Source organism: Oncorhynchus keta, chromosome 19, assembly GCF_023373465.1.
Source record: "Oncorhynchus keta strain PuntledgeMale-10-30-2019 chromosome 19, Oket_V2, whole genome shotgun sequence".
In the NCBI taxonomy this organism is placed as follows: domain Eukaryota; kingdom Metazoa; phylum Chordata; class Actinopteri; order Salmoniformes; family Salmonidae; genus Oncorhynchus; species Oncorhynchus keta.
The window spans coordinates 76,691,918-76,710,143 of record NC_068439.1 but is presented as its reverse complement, the minus strand read 5'-3'; the positions used below and the strand labels follow the sequence as shown (position 1 = coordinate 76,710,143).

Genomic DNA, 18,226 nt, shown 5'->3' with positions numbered 1-18,226 from the left:
GTATCTATGGACGCAACCCAGTCATTCAGTCTTTTTGTTCTGTATCTATGGACGCGACCCAGTTGCTCAGTCTTTTTGTTCTGTATCTATGGACGCAACCCAGTCATTCAGTCTTTTTGTTCTGTATCTATGGACGCGACCCAGTTGCTCAGTCTTTTTGTTCTGTATCTATGGACGCGACCCAGTTGCTCAGTCTTCTTGTTCTGTATCTATGGACGCGACCCAGTCATTCAGTCTTTTTGTTCTGTATCTATGGACGCGACCCAGTTGCTCAGTCTTTTTGTTCTGTATCTATGGACGCGACCCAGTCATTCAGTCTTTTTGTTCCAGTCATTCAGTCTTTTTGTTCTGTATCTATGGACGTTGACCCAGTCGTTCAGTCTTTTTGTTCTGTATCTATGGACGTGACCCAGTTGCTCAGTCTTTTTGTTCTGTATCTATGGACGCGACCCAGTCATTCAGTCTTTTTGTTCTGTATCTATGGACGCGACCCAGTTGCTCAGTCTTTTTGTTCTGTATCTATGGACGCGACCCAGTTGCTCAGTCTTTTTGTTCTGTATCTATGGACGCGACCCAGTTGCTCAGTCTTTTTGTTCTGTATCTATGGACGCGACCCAGTTGCTCTTTCTAAATGTTCCACTGCCATACCTGCTGGCAACGTTCTTATCCCTTGCTTGCTAGCTAGTCAACTATGGCTAACTTACAGGCACATCAAAAAGCCAGAATAACAGCAAAGTATCTATATTTGCATTTGTTTAAGCTGTTTTCTAGTGACATTTATTTGGATACGTCCATAACAATTAGCTAATGAGGCGTGATTTCGGCTGGCATAAATAATGTGTTCACTCATCAGGACACTGTTGTTCAGAGGAGCTAGCCAACAGCACAGCTAACACAATCACTGTTGTTCAGAGGACCTAGCCAACAACACAGCTAATACAATCACTGTTGTTCAGAGGACCTAGCCAACAACACAGCTAATACAATCACTGTTGTTCAGAGGACCTAGCCAACAGCACAGCTAACACAATCACTGTTGTTCAGAGGAGCTAGCCAACAACACAGCTAACACAATCACTGTTGTTCAGAGGACCTAGCCAACAACACAGCTAACACAATCACTGTTGTTCAGAGGAGCTAGCCAACAACACAGCTAACACAATCACTGTTGTTCAGAGGAGCTAGACAACAACACAGCTAACACAATCACTGTTGTTCAGAGGACCTAGACAACAACACAGCTAACACAATCACTGTTGTTCAGAGGAGCTAGCCAACACCACAGCTAACACAATCACTGTTGTTCAGAGGAGCTAGCCAACAACACAGCTAACACAATCACTGTTGTTCAGAGGAGCTAGCCAACAACACAGCTAACACAATCACTGTTGTTCAGAGGAGCTAGCCAACAACACAGCTAACACAATCACTGTTGTTCAGAGGAGCTAGCCAACAACACAGCTAACACAATCACTGTTGTTCAGAGGAGCTAGCCAACAACACAGCTAACACAATCACTGTTGTTCAGAGGAGCTAGCCAACAACACAGCTAACACAATCACTTCAAACTGATTTCGGTGAGACAGACAGCAAGGTTTATACAAATATCCTCTGTTGAAAACTAAATGTTAGTCTAAAAGAAATGTGATATAATGTTTGCTTTTTATAGTTGCTTGGCTGGGCTGATGAGACAGTGGATTGCGCAGTCATATGGAACAGAGTAAATAGGCATTTTAACGTCATAGATTTCGCCGGTGGTAACTGGTGGAATAGACACCGGCTTGAATGCAGTTTTAACCAATCAGCATTCAGGATTAGACCCACCCGTTGCATAACTGAGGAATATGAACTGCAGTGTTACTATTCAACATTTTACTGACATAATGAAAAAGAACCTGGAGAAACATGATGACATTTTGTACAATGTATATTTGCAGCTATAAGAGATCTCTTGAAGAATTTGTGAAGGCAAGACGGGAGAACACTCAGGCAGTCGTGAAAGCTAACTTGGTTAACATTGAACAATTCAGGTAGGCCAAAAACTGTTGTTCATTTCACCAAGTAATTTGTTTAATACAATCACATTTTCTGTGTTCATTTGCTTGGTATTTGAAGGGTAGCTAGCTACACATGAGCTTCATAACACATGTATAATCCTTACATAAAGCATTCATAAGCACTAAGTAAGCATTTCGTGGATGCTTTTTGTTTCTACTAATCCCCAATCTCATGAAACAGTATTGATCTATATGCATGCAGTCTCACAATCTGAAGTTGTATCATTTGTTCTACTTATCTAGCTACTTTTAGACACTCTAGGAAAGGGAACGGTCAGTTGTAACTGAATGCATTCAATTGAAAATGTGTCTTCCGCATTTAACCCAACCCCTCTGAATCAGAGACCTGCGAGGGGCTGCCTTAATCAAAATCCACGTCATTGGCACCCAGGGGAACAGTTCTGCCTTGCTCAGGGGCAGAACGACAGATTTTGACCTTGTCGGCTCGGTGATTGAAAGTACCTTTTGAACTGCCATTGTCATTCTATCCCTCCAATCCTCCCAACCTCTTTGACTTCATAAATCCAACATTGATGTAATGACATTGGATCCTCCTTTACAGAGACTTCATAGTGAGAAGAGAGGAGTCAATCCCAGAAGAGATCCGGACAAGCTGTATGTCCACATTGGCAGACCTGAGAGACTGTGGCTACGGATACTTCACCGGCCCCATACATGAGGAGCTCAGGGTAGGCTACATGCGACAGCAGAGACACCAAGCATAATAGTCTAGCAAGACTCCAATGTACAATGCTCCGTTTGCTCTGTTAATTTGGTTGACTTTTGGCATCTAGTTCAAAATCCCAGACAACCTTTCTCAAATTAGATGATTTTTCCTTACCCAGGAGTTACTTGAGAGACTTGTCCCGAAGCCACCAAAGTACTTTGCTCTGTTCATCTTTCCCTCGATCCTGACTAGTCTCCCAGTCCCTGCCGCTGAAAAACATCCCCACAGCATGATGCTGCTGCCACCATCATGCGTCACTGTAGGGATGGTGCCAGGTTTCCTCCAGATGTGATGCTTGGCATTCAGGCCAAAGAGTTCAATCTTGGGTTCATCAGACCAGATAATCTTGCTTCTCATGGTCTGAGTCCTTAGGTGCATTTTGGCAAACTCCAAGAGGGCTGCCATGTGCCTTTAACTGAGAATTGTCTAACGTCTGGTCACTCTACCATGAAAGCCTGATCGGTGGGAGTGCTGCAGAGATGGTTATCCTTCTGGAAGATTCTCCAAACTCCACATAGCAACTCTGGCGCTCTGTCAGAGTAACTATCGTGTTCTGGTCAGCTCCCTGACCATGGCCCTTCTCCCCCGATTGCTCAGTTTGGCCAGGCGGCCAGCTCTAGGAAGATTCTTGGTAGTTCCAAACTTGCTACATTTAAGATGAAGGAGGTAATTGTGTTTTCCTAGGATCCTTCAATGCTGCAGAAACGTTTTGGTACCCTTCCCCAGATCTGTGCCTCGACACAATTCTGTCTCGAAGCTCCACCGACTTATTTCCGCACGTGTAATAGTTCCAATGTAGTTTCCTTTTGCTTTTGGACTCGTCAATCAAGCCAGGTTATTTTATCCGCTATCCTCTTTTGACCGGAAACAAACTCTGTTTTGACATCAAGGCCGATTCCACTGTGGGCAAACTGATAGCATATCCTACAATCAATAAGAGAGTGTGTGTGTGTTGCAGAGGTGGTTCGTTGAACTGCGCTCCTTTTGACCTTTGCATAAAACCCCAAAAAACCAAACTCTGCTGTTTCCTGAAGTCCATGATCAGCTCCTTTGCTTTGTTGAGTGAGAGGTTATTTTCCTGGCACCACTCTCCCAGGGCGCTTACCTCCTCTCTGTAGGCTGTCTCATCATTTTTGATAATCAGGCCTACTACTGTTCTGTCGTCTGCAAACTTGATGATTGAGTTGGAGGCGTTGGTGGCCATGCAGTCATGCGTGAACAGGGAGTACAGGAGGGGGCTGAACATGCACTGTGTTGAGGATCAGCGAAGGAGAGATGTTGTTTCCTACCTTCACCAGCTGGGGGTTGCCCGTCAGGACCCAGTTGCAAAGGGTTGGGTTCAAAGCCAGGGACACAAGCTTAATGATGAGCTTGAAGGGTACAATAGTGTTGAATACTGAGCTATAGTCAATGAACATCATTCTTACATAGGCATTCCTATTGTCCAGATGGGATAGAGCAGTGTGCAGTGTGATGGCGATTGTATTGTCTGTGGATCTATTGGGGCAATAAGCAACTGGAAGTGGGTCTAGGGTGTCAGGTAAGTTAGAGGTGATATGATCCTTAACTAGCCTCTCAAAGCACTTCATGATGACAGAAGTGAGTGCTACAGGGCAATAGTCATTTAGTTCAGTTACATTGACTTTCTTGGGTACAAGTGGGGACAGCAGACTGGGATAGGAAGAGATTGAATAAACACTGTAAACACTCCAGCCAGGTGGTCTGCGCATGCTCTGAGGATGCGGCTTGGGATGCTATCTGGGCTGGCAGCCTTGCGAGGGTTAACATGCTTAAATGTCTTATTCACGCCGGCCACAGAGAAGGAGAGCCCACAGTCCTTGGTAGCGGGTCGTGTCGGTGGCACTGTGTTGTCCCCAAAGCAGGCGAGGAAGGTGTTTTGCTTGTCCAGAAGCAAGACATCAGTGTCCCCGATGTGATTGGTTTTCCCTTTGTAGTCCGTGATTGTCAGTAGTCTGAGCCGTTGAATTGCGACTGCACTTTGTCTCTGTTCTGGCGTTTTGCCTGTTTGTTTGCCTTACGGAGGGAATAACTACACTGTTTGTTTTCGGCCATATTCCAAGTCACCCTGCCATGGTTAAATGCGGTGGTTTGCGCTTTCAGTTTTGCACGAAGGCTGCTATCTATCCACGGTTTCTGGTTTGGGCAGGTTTTAATAGTCACTGTGGGTACAACAGCTCCTATACACTTCCTGATGAACTCAGTCACTGTATCCGTGTATTCATCGATGTTATTCTCAGAGGCTACCCGGAACATATCCCAGTCCGCGTGATCAAAACAATTTTGAAGCATGGATTTCAATTGGTCAGACCAGCGTTGAATTGACCTTAGCACGGGTACTTCCTGTTTGAGTGTTTCGGAGCTGCCTCTGGAATAAGTTAAATTGCCCTGGAGGGTACGGCTGCAACACAAAAACAATTCAGGGCTAATAATGTAAGAAATATTACACAAAAAAAACGAAATACTGCAAAGTTGCTCAGGAGCTAGCAGCAGAGCTGCCATAGCTGTCGGCATCATCCAATCAAATTTTAGATACATCTCAAGCATGATCAATGGGAACAAGATGCACCTGAGCTCAATTTCGAATCTCCTAGCAAAAGGTCTCAATACTTATGTAAATAAGGTGTTTCAGTTTTTAATTTTTAATACATTTGCAAAAATGTTTAAAACCGATTTTCATTTTGTCATTGTGGGGTATTGTTTGTAGATTAATTAGGATTTTTCTTTATGAATTTAGTTTAGAATAAGAAGAAGTATGTCATATGCCCTTAACATAAAGTTGCGTTTAAATTAGGTGTTATTGAATGTGCAGAATTGTAGCACAGATTTACTTTATATATATATATTTTTAAGGACATATCATAATACCAACAGCTTGCCAAAAATACAACAACATTGAAACCAAATGGAAGAAAATAGAATTAGCCTTTATAACAACTAGTTAGTTATCTGTTTAAGAAGAGGAAAACAACAAAACAGGTATTTCGAGTCTGATCACTGGAATGTTTCCACTACCTTTGATTGGTTTGATTTTGACTCATTAGGGTCCCTATTAGCCGACGCCAACGGCGACAGCTAGTCTTACTGGGTTCCGACACATAATGAAAAATACATTGTAGACAAAATACTTTACAATTTACACACACACACACACACACACACACACACACACACACACACACACACACACACTGCATGTTCATGTTTTTAAATGTATCTATCAGTTACACGTACAGTGAAATGTGAAAGTATCCAGAGCTCTTGTCATTTTCTACATTTTGTTATGTTACAGCCTTATTCTAAAATTGATTCAATTACATTTTCCCTCATCAATCTACACACAATTCCCCTTTGTGAAAAAGTGAAAAGAGGTTTTTAGAAATGTGTGCAAACTTGTAAAAACAGAAATACCTTATTGACATACGTTTTCAGAACCTTTGCTATGAGACTTGAGATTGAGCTCAGGTGCATCCTGTTTTCATTGATCATCCTTGAGATGTTTCAACAACTTGATTGGAGTCCACCTGTGGTAAATTACATTGATTGGACATGATTTGGAAAGGCAAACAAATGTCTACAACTACATGAGTTGACAATCCAAAAACCAAGCCACGAGGTCAAAGGAATTATCTGTAGAGCTCCGAGACAGGATTGTGTCAAGGCACAGATCTGGGGAAGGGTACCAGTACATTTCTGCAGCATTGAAGGTCCCCAAGAACACATTGGCCTCCATAATTCTTAAATAGAAGAAGTTTAGAACCACAAAGAATCTTCCTAGAGCTGGCCGCCCGGCCAAACTGAGCAATCGGGGGAGAAGGGCCTTGGTCAGGGAGATGACCAAAGTCAGAATGGTCACTCTGACAGAGCTCCAGAGTTCCTCTGTGGATATGGGAGAATCTTCCAGAAGGATAACCATCTCTGCAGCACTCCACCAATCAGGCCTTTATGGTAGTGGCCAGACGGTAGCCACTCCTCAGTAAAAGGCATATGACCGCCCTCTTGGAGTTGCCAAAAGGCACTTAAAGATGCAAGATTTTCACCTTAAGACTAAACAAGATTCTCTGGTCTGATGAAACCAAGATTGAGCTCTTTGGCCTGAATGCCAAGTGTCACGTCTGGAGGAAACCTGGCACCATCCCTACGCTGAAGCATGCTGGTGGCAGCAACATGTTGTGGGGATGTTTTTCCAGTGGCAGGGACTGGGAGACTAGTCAGGATCGAGGGAAAGATGAACGGTGCAAAGTACATTGAGCTCCTTGATGAAAACCTGCTCCAGAGCGCTCAGGGCCTCAAACTGGGGTGAGATTCAGGTACCAACAGGACAACGACCCTAAGCACACAGCCAAGACAACGCAGGAGTGGCTTCGGGACAATTCTCTGAATGTCCTTGAGTGTCCCAGCCACAGCCCGGACTTGAACCCGATCGAACATCTCTGGAAAGACCTGAAAATATCTCTGCAGCGACGCTTGAAAGGATCTGCTAAGAAAAATGTGAGAAACTCCCCAAATACAGGTGTGCCAAGCTTGTAGCGTCATACCCAAGAAGACTTGAGCCTGTAATCGCTGCCAAATGTGTTTCAACAAAGTGCTGAGTAAAGGGCCTGAATACTTACGTAAATGTGATATTTCCGTTTTTTTCTGAAGCAGTTTTTGCTTTGTCATTATGGGTAATTGTGTGTAGATTGATGAGGGGAAAATGATTGAATCCGTTTTAGAATAAGGCTGTAACGTAACAAAATGTGGAAAAAGTCATGGGCTCTGACTACTTTCAGAATGCACTGTACGTGTCCGTACATACACACAACAAGTAGGTCACGAGGCATTGAGCTGGAGGTGGTTTATTTGTTTTTTTTTCTGTGAACCTTTGTTCTTTTTATCTAATCTAATGGTAGGGAGGAAGTAGAATAAATATAAGCCTTCAGGAGAATTCCCTCCTAAATGGTTTCCGACCAACATTATCAAGGCCACAATGTTTGAAGTGCAAAGTGTGACTGTAGGTTACAATGGTACAATGTGGTCATCCAAGTGACCACTCAAATCACATGGCCTGGACCATCTTTGTGGGTTACAGATTGTCCATGTTATTCTCCATAATGTTTTTACTTTTGCACTTCAGTTGTGATGAAACAGTTGATGCATATTAGTAATAAAACACATTTGTTTTATTATAATTATTTACAAATGAGTGGAATAGAGAGGGAATTGATTTTAACTTGAACTATGAAGTTGTTATGGCAGTACAACTGCAACGTTTTCACATCCGGGTCACCGATCATGTTATGACCCACTGGTGTCCACTGCTTCAAGGTCAGATATTGACCTCTGCATGACTTCCTGTCTCCTCAGGTGCAGTACCATAGGCTGTGGACGCAGGCCTGGTTTACTGGGGGTCAGATGGTACTGGATGAAGTTCTGGGGACACTGGACAGACACATGCAGCAATTCACAGACCTCAAACCCATCTGTGTGGAGGTAAGTTTACACTCACACACATGCCAACAGATGTGTGAAAACAAAGACACGTGTACACACAAACACACACACAAACACACAGTGATATTTGTGTGTCTGTGTGTGTGTAGGAGCTGCTGGGCCGGCTGCACATGGAGATGATGGTGGAGTATGTGAAGAGGATGATGAAGAGGAAGATGAGGCTGAAGGACAAGGAGCAGCAGGAGGCAGCAGCCAAGTTACTGGCTGAAGACAGCAGCAAACTGAGTACCTACTTTACTGAAGCAGTAAGCACTGAAGACGCGCACACACACACACACACACCTCATATTGCAGTTAATATAGCTTGAGCGTGTGTGTACACAAACACATGAAAGTAATAGCATTATACACACAAAACCAACTCAAAACACACACTTCAAAACATTTATCCTAAGAATTGTTTTATTTCAAATGTTTATGATGCATAAAGAATAACAAAGAAATAAGGAATTTAAACAACAAATTAACCCCCTAGAGTAACATAATTTAAAAAATCCCCATCAAAATGTCAATTTAAGCTGGAGATGTACAATACCAGTCAAGAGTTTGGATCCAGGGTTTTTCAACCTTTCAATGAGTAGGTGTGTCCAAACCTTTGACTGGCACTTTATGCATAGCGTTCTTTTGGTTGTTAAGTTGTTCTCCCAAGTTAGACTAAGCCCACTGGAATGCATGAGAGCCTTTTCTGTAGCCAATCATGGAAAGATGTTGAAAACAACCACCACCTGGATCATGTTATGACTTGGCAGACTCAAGGCCGAGTCTAAATAAAATCGCCCATGTATCATAAACTGCAGCTGTGGTCTGATTCCCCTAAACTTCTATTTATTTAGACACTCAATAGATATTAGTATCAAATTAAATCCAACTTTATTTAAAGTGAATGTAAACATCTCGATAGAGTAAAGTAGCCCTAACACAGTAAATGGAAGACATTAAATACTTCATTCATAATTATTTTAATGCTGATGATTCAACCATAAACGCATCAGCAACCACAGCTAATGAAGTCACTGAAACCCTTAACAAAGAGTTGCAGTCAGTTTTGGAAATAGGTGGTCAGTAATAAACTGGTCCTGAACATCTCCACAACTAAGAGCGTTTTATTTGGTACAAATGATTCCCTAAGTTATATAGACCTCAGCTGAATCTGGTAATGAATGATGTGGCTGTTGAACAAGTTGAGGATACTAATTTACTTGGCGTTACCTTAGATTGTATACTGTCATGGTCAAAACATATAGATTCAATGGTTGTAAAGATGGGGAGACGTCTGTCAACTTTTCAGAGAAATAAGCTTTTATTGTATGTTTGGAACATATCTGGGATCTTTTATTTCAGCTCATGAAACATGGGACCAACACTTTACATGTTGCGTTTATATTTTTGTTCAGTGTAGTATCAAATCAAATGCAACTTTATTTAAAGTGAATGTAAACATCTCAATGCAGTAAATTAGACATTTTAATGCCATAATACAGTAAATGACAGACATGAAATATGAAAGTATGCATGATTTGACCTATCCACTGTCCACAGGGGTCCAAAATAAGCTGGCTGAATGAGGTCCTCCCTAAAATGGCGGAGGTGGTCAGACTGCAGGACCCAGGAAGCATCCAGCTGGAGATCGTCACCCTGGCTAGGGACTTCCCAGACCTTAGGTGAGACAGACAGACAGATCCTCCACACAAGGCTAACAACATAGATGGAGAGTTTGCCTACAGTACATTCACATAATCACTTAACCTAGTACTACATTTACAGTATCCCAGTGACATAACCTGGTACTACTTTCACAGTACCTCAGTCACATGACGCAGGACTAACATAAAATGGGTCCTCAGATTAAATGTGGGGTTGGCCAAGTGTAAAAGGCATGTCTGCCTGTATATCTTTAAGTCATGTCTGCCTGTATATCTTTAAGTCATGTCTGCCTGTATATCTTTAAGGCATGTCTGCCTGTATATCTTTCATATTCCACATAAGCAGCAACGCCAAAAGTTGTGTGGTCAAAGGTCAACTTGGCCTTAATCCTGCTGAACAGCTGTTTGGGACAAATTTGATCTCAACATCATTCACAGTATGAAATAAGAACACGGAGAATAAAAGTAGAAGACAGAGAATAAAAGTAGAAGACAGAGAATGGAAATAGAAGGCAGAGAAGGGAAATAGAAGACAGAGAAGGGAAATAGAAGACAGAGAAGGGAAATAGAAGACAGAGAATGGAAATAGAACACAGAGAATGGAAATAGAACACAGAGAAGGGAAATAGAAGACAGAATGGAAATAGAAGACAGAATGGAAATAGAAGACAGAATGGAAATAGAAGACAGAGTGGAAATAGAACACAGAATGGAAATAGAACACAGAGAATGGAAATAGAAGACAGAATGGAAATAGAAGACAGAATGGAAATAGAAGACAGAATGGAAATAGAAGACAGAATGGAAATAGAAGACAGAATGGAAATAGAAGACAGAATGGAAATAGAAGACAGAATGGAAATAGAAGACAGATAATGGAAATAGAAGACAGATAATGGAAATAGAAGACAGATAATGGAAATAGAAGACAGAATGGAAATAGAAGACAGAATGGAAATAAAAGACAGAGAATGGAAATAAAAGACAGAGAATGGAAATAGAAGACAGAGAATGGAAATAGAAGGCAGAGAATGGAAATAGAAGGCAGAGAATGGAAATAGAAGACAGAATGGAAATAGAAGACAGAATGGAAATAGAAGACAGAATGGAAATAGAAGACAGAATGGAAATAGAAGACAGAATGGAAATAGAACACAGAGAATGGAAATAGAACACAGAGAATGGAAATAGAAGACAGAGAATGGAAATAGAAGACAGAGAATGGAAATAGAAGGCAGAGAATGGAAATAGAAGACAGAATGGAAATAGAACACAGAGAATGGAAATAGAACACAGAGAATGGAAATAGAACACAGAGAATGGAAATAGAACACAGAGAATGGAAATAGAAGACAGAGAATGGAAATAGAAGACAGAGAATGGAAATAGAAGACAGAATGGAAATAGAAGACAGAATGGAAATAGAAGACAGAATGGAAATAGAACACAGAGAATGGAAATAGAAGACAGAATGGAAATAGAAGACAGAATGGAAATAGAAGACAGAATGGAAATAGAAGACAGAATGGAAATAGAACACAGAGAATGGAAATAGAAGACAGAATGGAAATAGAAGACAGAATGGAAATAGAAGACAGAATGGAAATAGAAGACAGAATGGAAATAGAACACAGAGAATGGAAATAGAAGACAGAATGGAAATAGAAGACAGAATGGAAATAGAAGACAGAATGGAAATAGAACACAGAGAATGGAAATAGAAGACAGAATGGAAATAGAAGACAGAATGGAAATAGAAGACAGAATGGAAATAGAAGACAGAATGGAAATAGAAGACAGAATGGAAATAGAAGACAGAATGGAAATAGAACACAGAATGGAAATAGAACACAGAATGGAAATAGAACACAGAATGGAAATAGAAGACAGAGAAGGGAAATAGAAGACAGAATGGAAATAGAAGACAGAATGGAAATAGAAGACAGAATGGAAATAGAAGACAGAATGGAAATAGAACACAGAATGGAAATAGAACACAGAATGGAAATAGAACACAGAGAATGGAAATAGAAGACAGAATGGAAATAGAACACAGAGAATGGAAATAGAACACAGATAATGGAAATAGAAGACACAATGGAAATAGAACACAGAGAATGGAAATAGAACACAGAGAATGGAAATAGAACACAGAGAATGGAAATAGAACACAGAATGGAAATAGAACACAGAATGGAAATAGAACACAGAATGGAAATAGAAGACAGAGAATGGAAATAGAAGACATAATGGAAATAGAACACAGAGAATGGACATAGAACACAGATAATGGAAATAGAAGACAGAATGGAAATAGAACACAGAGAATGGAAATAGAACACAGAGAATGGAAATAGAACACAGAGAATGGAAATAGAACACAGAGAATGGAAATAGAACACAGAGAATGGAAATAGAACACAGAGAATGGAAATAGAAGACAGAATGGAAATAGAAGACAGAATGGAAATAGAAGACAGAGAATGGAAATAGAAGACAGAGAATGGAAATAGAAGACAGAATGGAAATAGAAGACAGAATGGAAATAGAACACAGAATGGAAATAGAACACAGAGAATGGAAATAGAAGACAGAATGGAAATAGAAGACAGAATGGAAATAGAAGACAGAGAATGGAAATAGAAGGCAGAGAATGGAAATAGAAGGCAGAGAATGGAAATAGAAGACAGAATGGAAATAGAAGACAGAATGGAAATATAACACACAGAATGGAAATAGAACACACAGAATGGAAATAGAACACACAGAATGGAAATAGAACACAGAGAATGGAAATAGAAGACAGAATGGAAATAGAACACAGAGAATGGAAATAGAACACAGAGAATGGAAATAGAACACAGAGAATGGAAATAGAACACAGAGAATGGAAATAGAAGACAGAATGGAAATAGAACACAGAGAATGGAAATAGAAGACAGAATGGAAATAGAAGACAGAGAATGGAAATAGAAGACAGAGAATGGAAATAGAAGGCAGAGAATGGAAATAGAAGACAGAATGGAAATAGAAGACAGAATGGAAATAGAACACAGAATGGAAATAGAACACAGAGAATGGAAATAGAACACAGAGAATGGAAATAGAAGACAGAATGGAAATAGAAGACAGAGAATGGAAATAGAAGACAGAGAATGGAAATAGAAGGCAGAGAATGGAAATAGAAGACAGAATGGAAATAGAAGACAGAATGGAAATAGAAGACAGAATGGAAATAGAAGACAGAATGGAAATAGAACACAGAGAATGGAAATAGAAGACAGAATGGAAATAGAAGACAGAGAATGGAAATAGAACACAGAATGGAAATAGAAGACAGAATGGAAATAGAAGACAGAATGGAAATAGAACACAGAATGGAAATAGAACACAGAATGGAAATAGAACACAGAATGGAAATAGAAGACAGAGAATGGAAATAGAAGACAGAGAAGGGAAATAGAAGACAGAGAAGGGAAATAGAAGACAGAATGGAAATAGAACACAGAATGGAAATAGAACACAGAATGGAAATAGAACACAGAATGGAAATAGAACACAGAGAATGGAAATAGAAGACAGAATGGAAATAGAAGACAGAATGGAAATAGAACACAGATAATGGAAATAGAACACAGAGAATGGAAATAGAACACAGAGAATGGAAATAGAACACAGAGAATGGAAATAGAACACAGAGAATGGAAATAGAACACAGAGAATGGAAATAGAAGACAGAATGGAAATAGAAGACAGAATGGAAATAGAACACAGAATGGAAATAGAACACAGAATGGAAATAGAAGACAGAGAATGGAAATAGAAGACATAATGGAAATAGAACACAGAGAATGGAAATAGAACACAGAGAATGGAAATAGAAGACAGAGAATGGAAATAGAACACAGAGAATGGAAATAGAAGACAGAATGGAAATAGAAGACAGAATGGAAATAGAAGACAGAATGGAAATAGAACACAGAGAATGGAAATAGAAGACAGAGAATGGAAATAGAAGACAGAGAATGGAAATAGAAGGCAGAGAATGGAAATAGAAGACAGAATGGAAATAGAAGACAGAATGGAAATAGAACACAGAATGGAAATAGAACACAGAGAATGGAAATAGAACACAGAGAATGGAAATAGAAGACAGAATGGAAATAGAAGACAGAGAATGGAAATAGAAGGCAGAGAATGGAAATAGAAGACAGAGAATGGAAATAGAAGACAGAATGGAAATAGAAGACAGAATGGAAATAGAAGACAGAATGGAAATAGAAGACAGAATGGAAATAGAACGCAGAGAATGGAAATAGAACACACAGAATGGAAATAGAACACAGAGAATGGAAATAGAAGACAGAATGGAAATAGAACACAGAATGGAAATAGAACACAGAGAATGGAAATAGAACGCAGATAATGACTCCCTGGTAGCTGAGCCACACCTTTATATTTGTGAATATAAGCCAAATTGAAACAAAGGCTTTTTGATTTCTATTTGACAATGAACGCCTTGCTGATTTATAAATACAAGCCATAGCTGATCCTTAGTTATTTTGAGTCCCTTGAATCAAATTATCTCTTTATCTTCCCTCTAATCCTCTCACAATATCTTAAAATGAAACCCTATTGGGGAGGGTTGATGCAGTGAGGTAACTCTGGGCAAGTCAGGTATCACCGGACGGTAACCTAGGTAACAAGGGCCTTCACTGCAGATCTCAGGTGTCTGGCTGACTACACAATATGAGGCATCTCTTCTGTCATGTACTAGTACAGAGATGGAGGGAGGGAGGGAGATACACAGAGAAGGGGTGTAATATGACTCCTGTCTGATGTCTAGAACCGGCCAGCGATCCCTGCTATCCCCAGCACTGTGCAGTGGAAAAATACAGGCCAGGGCTAGAGCATCCCAAATGGCACCCTATTCCCATTATAGTGCAACATTAGTGCACGATGCAGAGAATAGGGTGCCGTTTGAGACTATTCTACCCCTTTTTGGTTCCAGGTAGAACCAAAATGTTTCTACATGGAACCAAAAAGGGTTCTACATGGAACCAAAAAGGGTTCTACCTGGAACCAAAAAGGGTTCTACCTGGAACCAAAAAGGGTTTTCCTATGGGGACAGCTGAAGAACCCTTTTTTAGGCTCTAGATAGCACCTCTTTTCTAATAGTGTATAGAGGCAGAGATGCCAGACACACACAAGCAGTACTATTACTAAATGTTGCTACAACAGCTGCTATAGTGCTTTACTATTTGTATTACTTCTTCCTCTATCACTATTACTGAACTAACACAACTACTGCCACTGATGGTAGCGTTACTATTGCTACCGTTACTACTACTGCTGCAGTACTGTCCTACTACAGTCAACAGTAATATTACCTCTGCTAGTGGGCTAGTCCAGTAGTCTTGCTACTTTTTCTACCACTATTCTGCTCCTTTTTTTAAAAACGAAAATGTCCTTCTGTTTATACTGTAAATGTGGCACATTCTGTGTATACTGGCTTTTCTCTCAGGTTTAGCATGACTTAATGTAGACATTTGGATTGTAAAACTGGCATGGTCAAAACATGTTAATGCAACATTATACATGTTTTATTATATTTAACCTTTATTTAACTAGACAAATCAGTTAAGAACACATATTTATTTACAATGAAGGCCTACCCCAGACCAAACCCGGACGATGCTGGGCTAATTGTGCACCGCCCTATGGGACTCCCAATCACGGCCGGTTATGGTACAGTCTGGAAACAAACCAGGGTCTGTAGTGACGTCTCTAGCCCCGAGTTCCAGTGCCTTAGACCGCTGCGCCGCTTCGGAGCCCAGTTGATTAATATAATGGACAAAAAATGACAGTTTTGAACTTTGTTGATGAACTTTTATTTTTGCTCTTCCACCTTTCTCAGTTGGAGACATATTTCGGCTCTGCTTTCCCTCAAAGCCAACCTATCCACTGCTGATATCCGCGGCATCAAAGAGAGCCTGGTAGAGAACCGTCCTTCAGTCACCTCCTCCAATACCATCCCACCATTCTTTTCCAAGGTTCCAGCAGGCAAATTTTGGCACATGCCATCTTAATTGTGTTATTGTCTTGTTGTAAACTGTTTTTCTGGTTGAGACGACGTCATATATCCAGATTACAACTAACTGGTCTCTGTTATCAAATCAAATGTATTGGTCACACACATATTTAGCAGATGTTATTGCAAAGCTGTCATCAAGGCAAAGCTGTCATCAAGGCAACAGGGGGCTACTTTGAAGAATTTAATATGTAAAATATGTTGATTTGTTGAACATATTTTTGGTTAGTACATGATTCCATATGTGTTATTTCATAGTTTTGATGTCTTCACTATTATTCGATAATGTAGAAAATAGTACAAATACAGTGCCTTGCAAAAGTATTCACCCCGTTGATATTTTTTTTGCATTCCAACATGTAATTTAAATGGATTTTTATTTGATTTAATGTAATGGACAGACACAAAATAGTCCAAATTGGTGAAGTGGAATGAAAATAATTACTTGTTTCAACAACATCCAAATTTTTTTTTTTTAAACAATAGAAAAGGGGTGCGTGCATGTGTATTGACCCCCTTTGGTATGAAGCCCCTAAATAAGACCTGGTGCAACCAATTACCTTCAGAAGTCACATAATTAGTTAGATTGCACACAGGTGGACTTTATTTAAGTGTCACATGATCTAAGTATATTTTCACCTGTTCTGAAAGGCCCCAGGGTCTGCAACACCACTAAGCAAGCGGCACCATGAAGACCAAGGAGCTCTCCAAACAGGTCAGAGAAGTACAGATTAGGGTTGGGTTATAAAGAAATATCAGAAACATTGAACATCCCACGGGGCACCAATAAATCCATCATAAAATAATTGAAAGAATATGGCACCACAACAAACCTGCCAAGAGAGGGCTGCCCACCAAAACTCACGGACCAGGCAAGGAAGGCATAAATCAGAGGCAAAAAAAGAGACCCAAGATAACCCTGAAGGAGCTGCAAAGCTCCACAGCTGAAATTGGAGTATCTGTCCATAGGACCACTTTAAGCCGAACATTCCACAGAGCTGGGCTTTACGGAAGAGTGGCCAGAAAAAAGCCATTTCTTAAAGAAAAAATTAGCAAACACGTTTGGTGTTCACCGAAAGGCAGCTGGGAGACTCCCCAAACATTGAAGAAGATACTCTGGTCAGATGAGACTAAAATGGATCTTTTTGGCCATCAAGGAAAACCCGATGTCTGGCGCGAACCCACCACCTCTCATCACCCCGAGAATACCATCCCCACAGTGATGCGTGGTGGCAGCATCATGCTGTGGGGATGTTTTTCATCGGCAGGGACTGGGAAACTGGTCAGAATGGAAGGAATGATGGATGGCTCTAAATATGAGGAAATTCTTGAGGGAAAGCTGTTTCAGTCTTCCATAGATTTTAGACTGGGACAGAGGTTCACCTAGCAGCAGAACAATGACCCTAAGCATACTGCTAAAGCAACACTTGAGTGGTTTAAGTGGAAACATTTAAATGTCTTGGAATGGCTTAGTCAAAGCCCAGACCTTAATCCAAATGAAAATCTGTGATATGACTTAAAGATTTCTGTACACCAGCGGAACCCATCTAACTTGAAGGAGCTGGAGCAGTTTTGCCTTGAAGAATGGGCAAAAATCCCAGTGGCTAGATGTGCCAAGCTTATAGAGACATACCCCAAGAGACTGGTGGCTCTACCAAATTATTGACTTTGGGGTGGGGGGGTGAACAGTTATGCACGCTCAATTTTTCTGTTTTTTTGTCTTATTTCTTGTTTGTTTCACAGTAAAACATATTTTGCATTTTCAGAGTGGTAGGCATATTGTATAAATCAAATGATACAAGCCCCCCCAAAAAATCTATTTTAATTCCAGGTAGTAAGGCAACAAAATAGGAAACATGCCAAGAGGGGGTGAATACTTTCGCAAGCCACTGTAAATACAAGCCCTGGAATGAGAAGCTGTTTGCAAACTTTTGACTGGTGCTGTATATCAAATGTGGAATAAATTAAATTGTTTCAATGGATGACTCAGTCTGTCTCAGTTTGACTCATAACTCACATGTTTTCTAGTAAAACAAAACAACAAAAACCCCGATGACATCATCTTAATTTAGAGTGTCAGCCCCTGGACATGTAAAATGAGAGGGTCCATTGTCATAGTACGTATGTGTGAATGCTTTGCACCCTGTCCACGACACTTTCTCAAAATGACCTTATTGTTGTCTGAAGCAACAAGTAA

General features: G+C 40.5%; 1 protein-coding gene across 1 annotated transcript in view; it reads left to right on the top strand.

Annotated features, from left to right (window-relative positions):
• LOC118371458 (tumor necrosis factor alpha-induced protein 2-like) overlaps window positions 1–18,011 on the top strand; it is a 30,909-nt gene extending 12,898 nt beyond the window's left edge. Inside the window, exons 7-12 of the mRNA XM_035756895.2 lie at window positions 1,938–2,030; window positions 2,620–2,746; window positions 8,149–8,274; window positions 8,385–8,540; window positions 9,835–9,956; window positions 15,856–18,011. Coding sequence (XP_035612788.2) covers window positions 1,938–2,030; window positions 2,620–2,746; window positions 8,149–8,274; window positions 8,385–8,540; window positions 9,835–9,956; window positions 15,856–16,027 — 796 coding nt within the window. The 3' untranslated portion in view covers window positions 16,028–18,011. The remainder of the gene's footprint in view (window positions 1–1,937; window positions 2,031–2,619; window positions 2,747–8,148; window positions 8,275–8,384; window positions 8,541–9,834; window positions 9,957–15,855) is intronic.
• The last annotated feature ends 215 nt before the right edge of the window (window positions 18,012–18,226 follow it).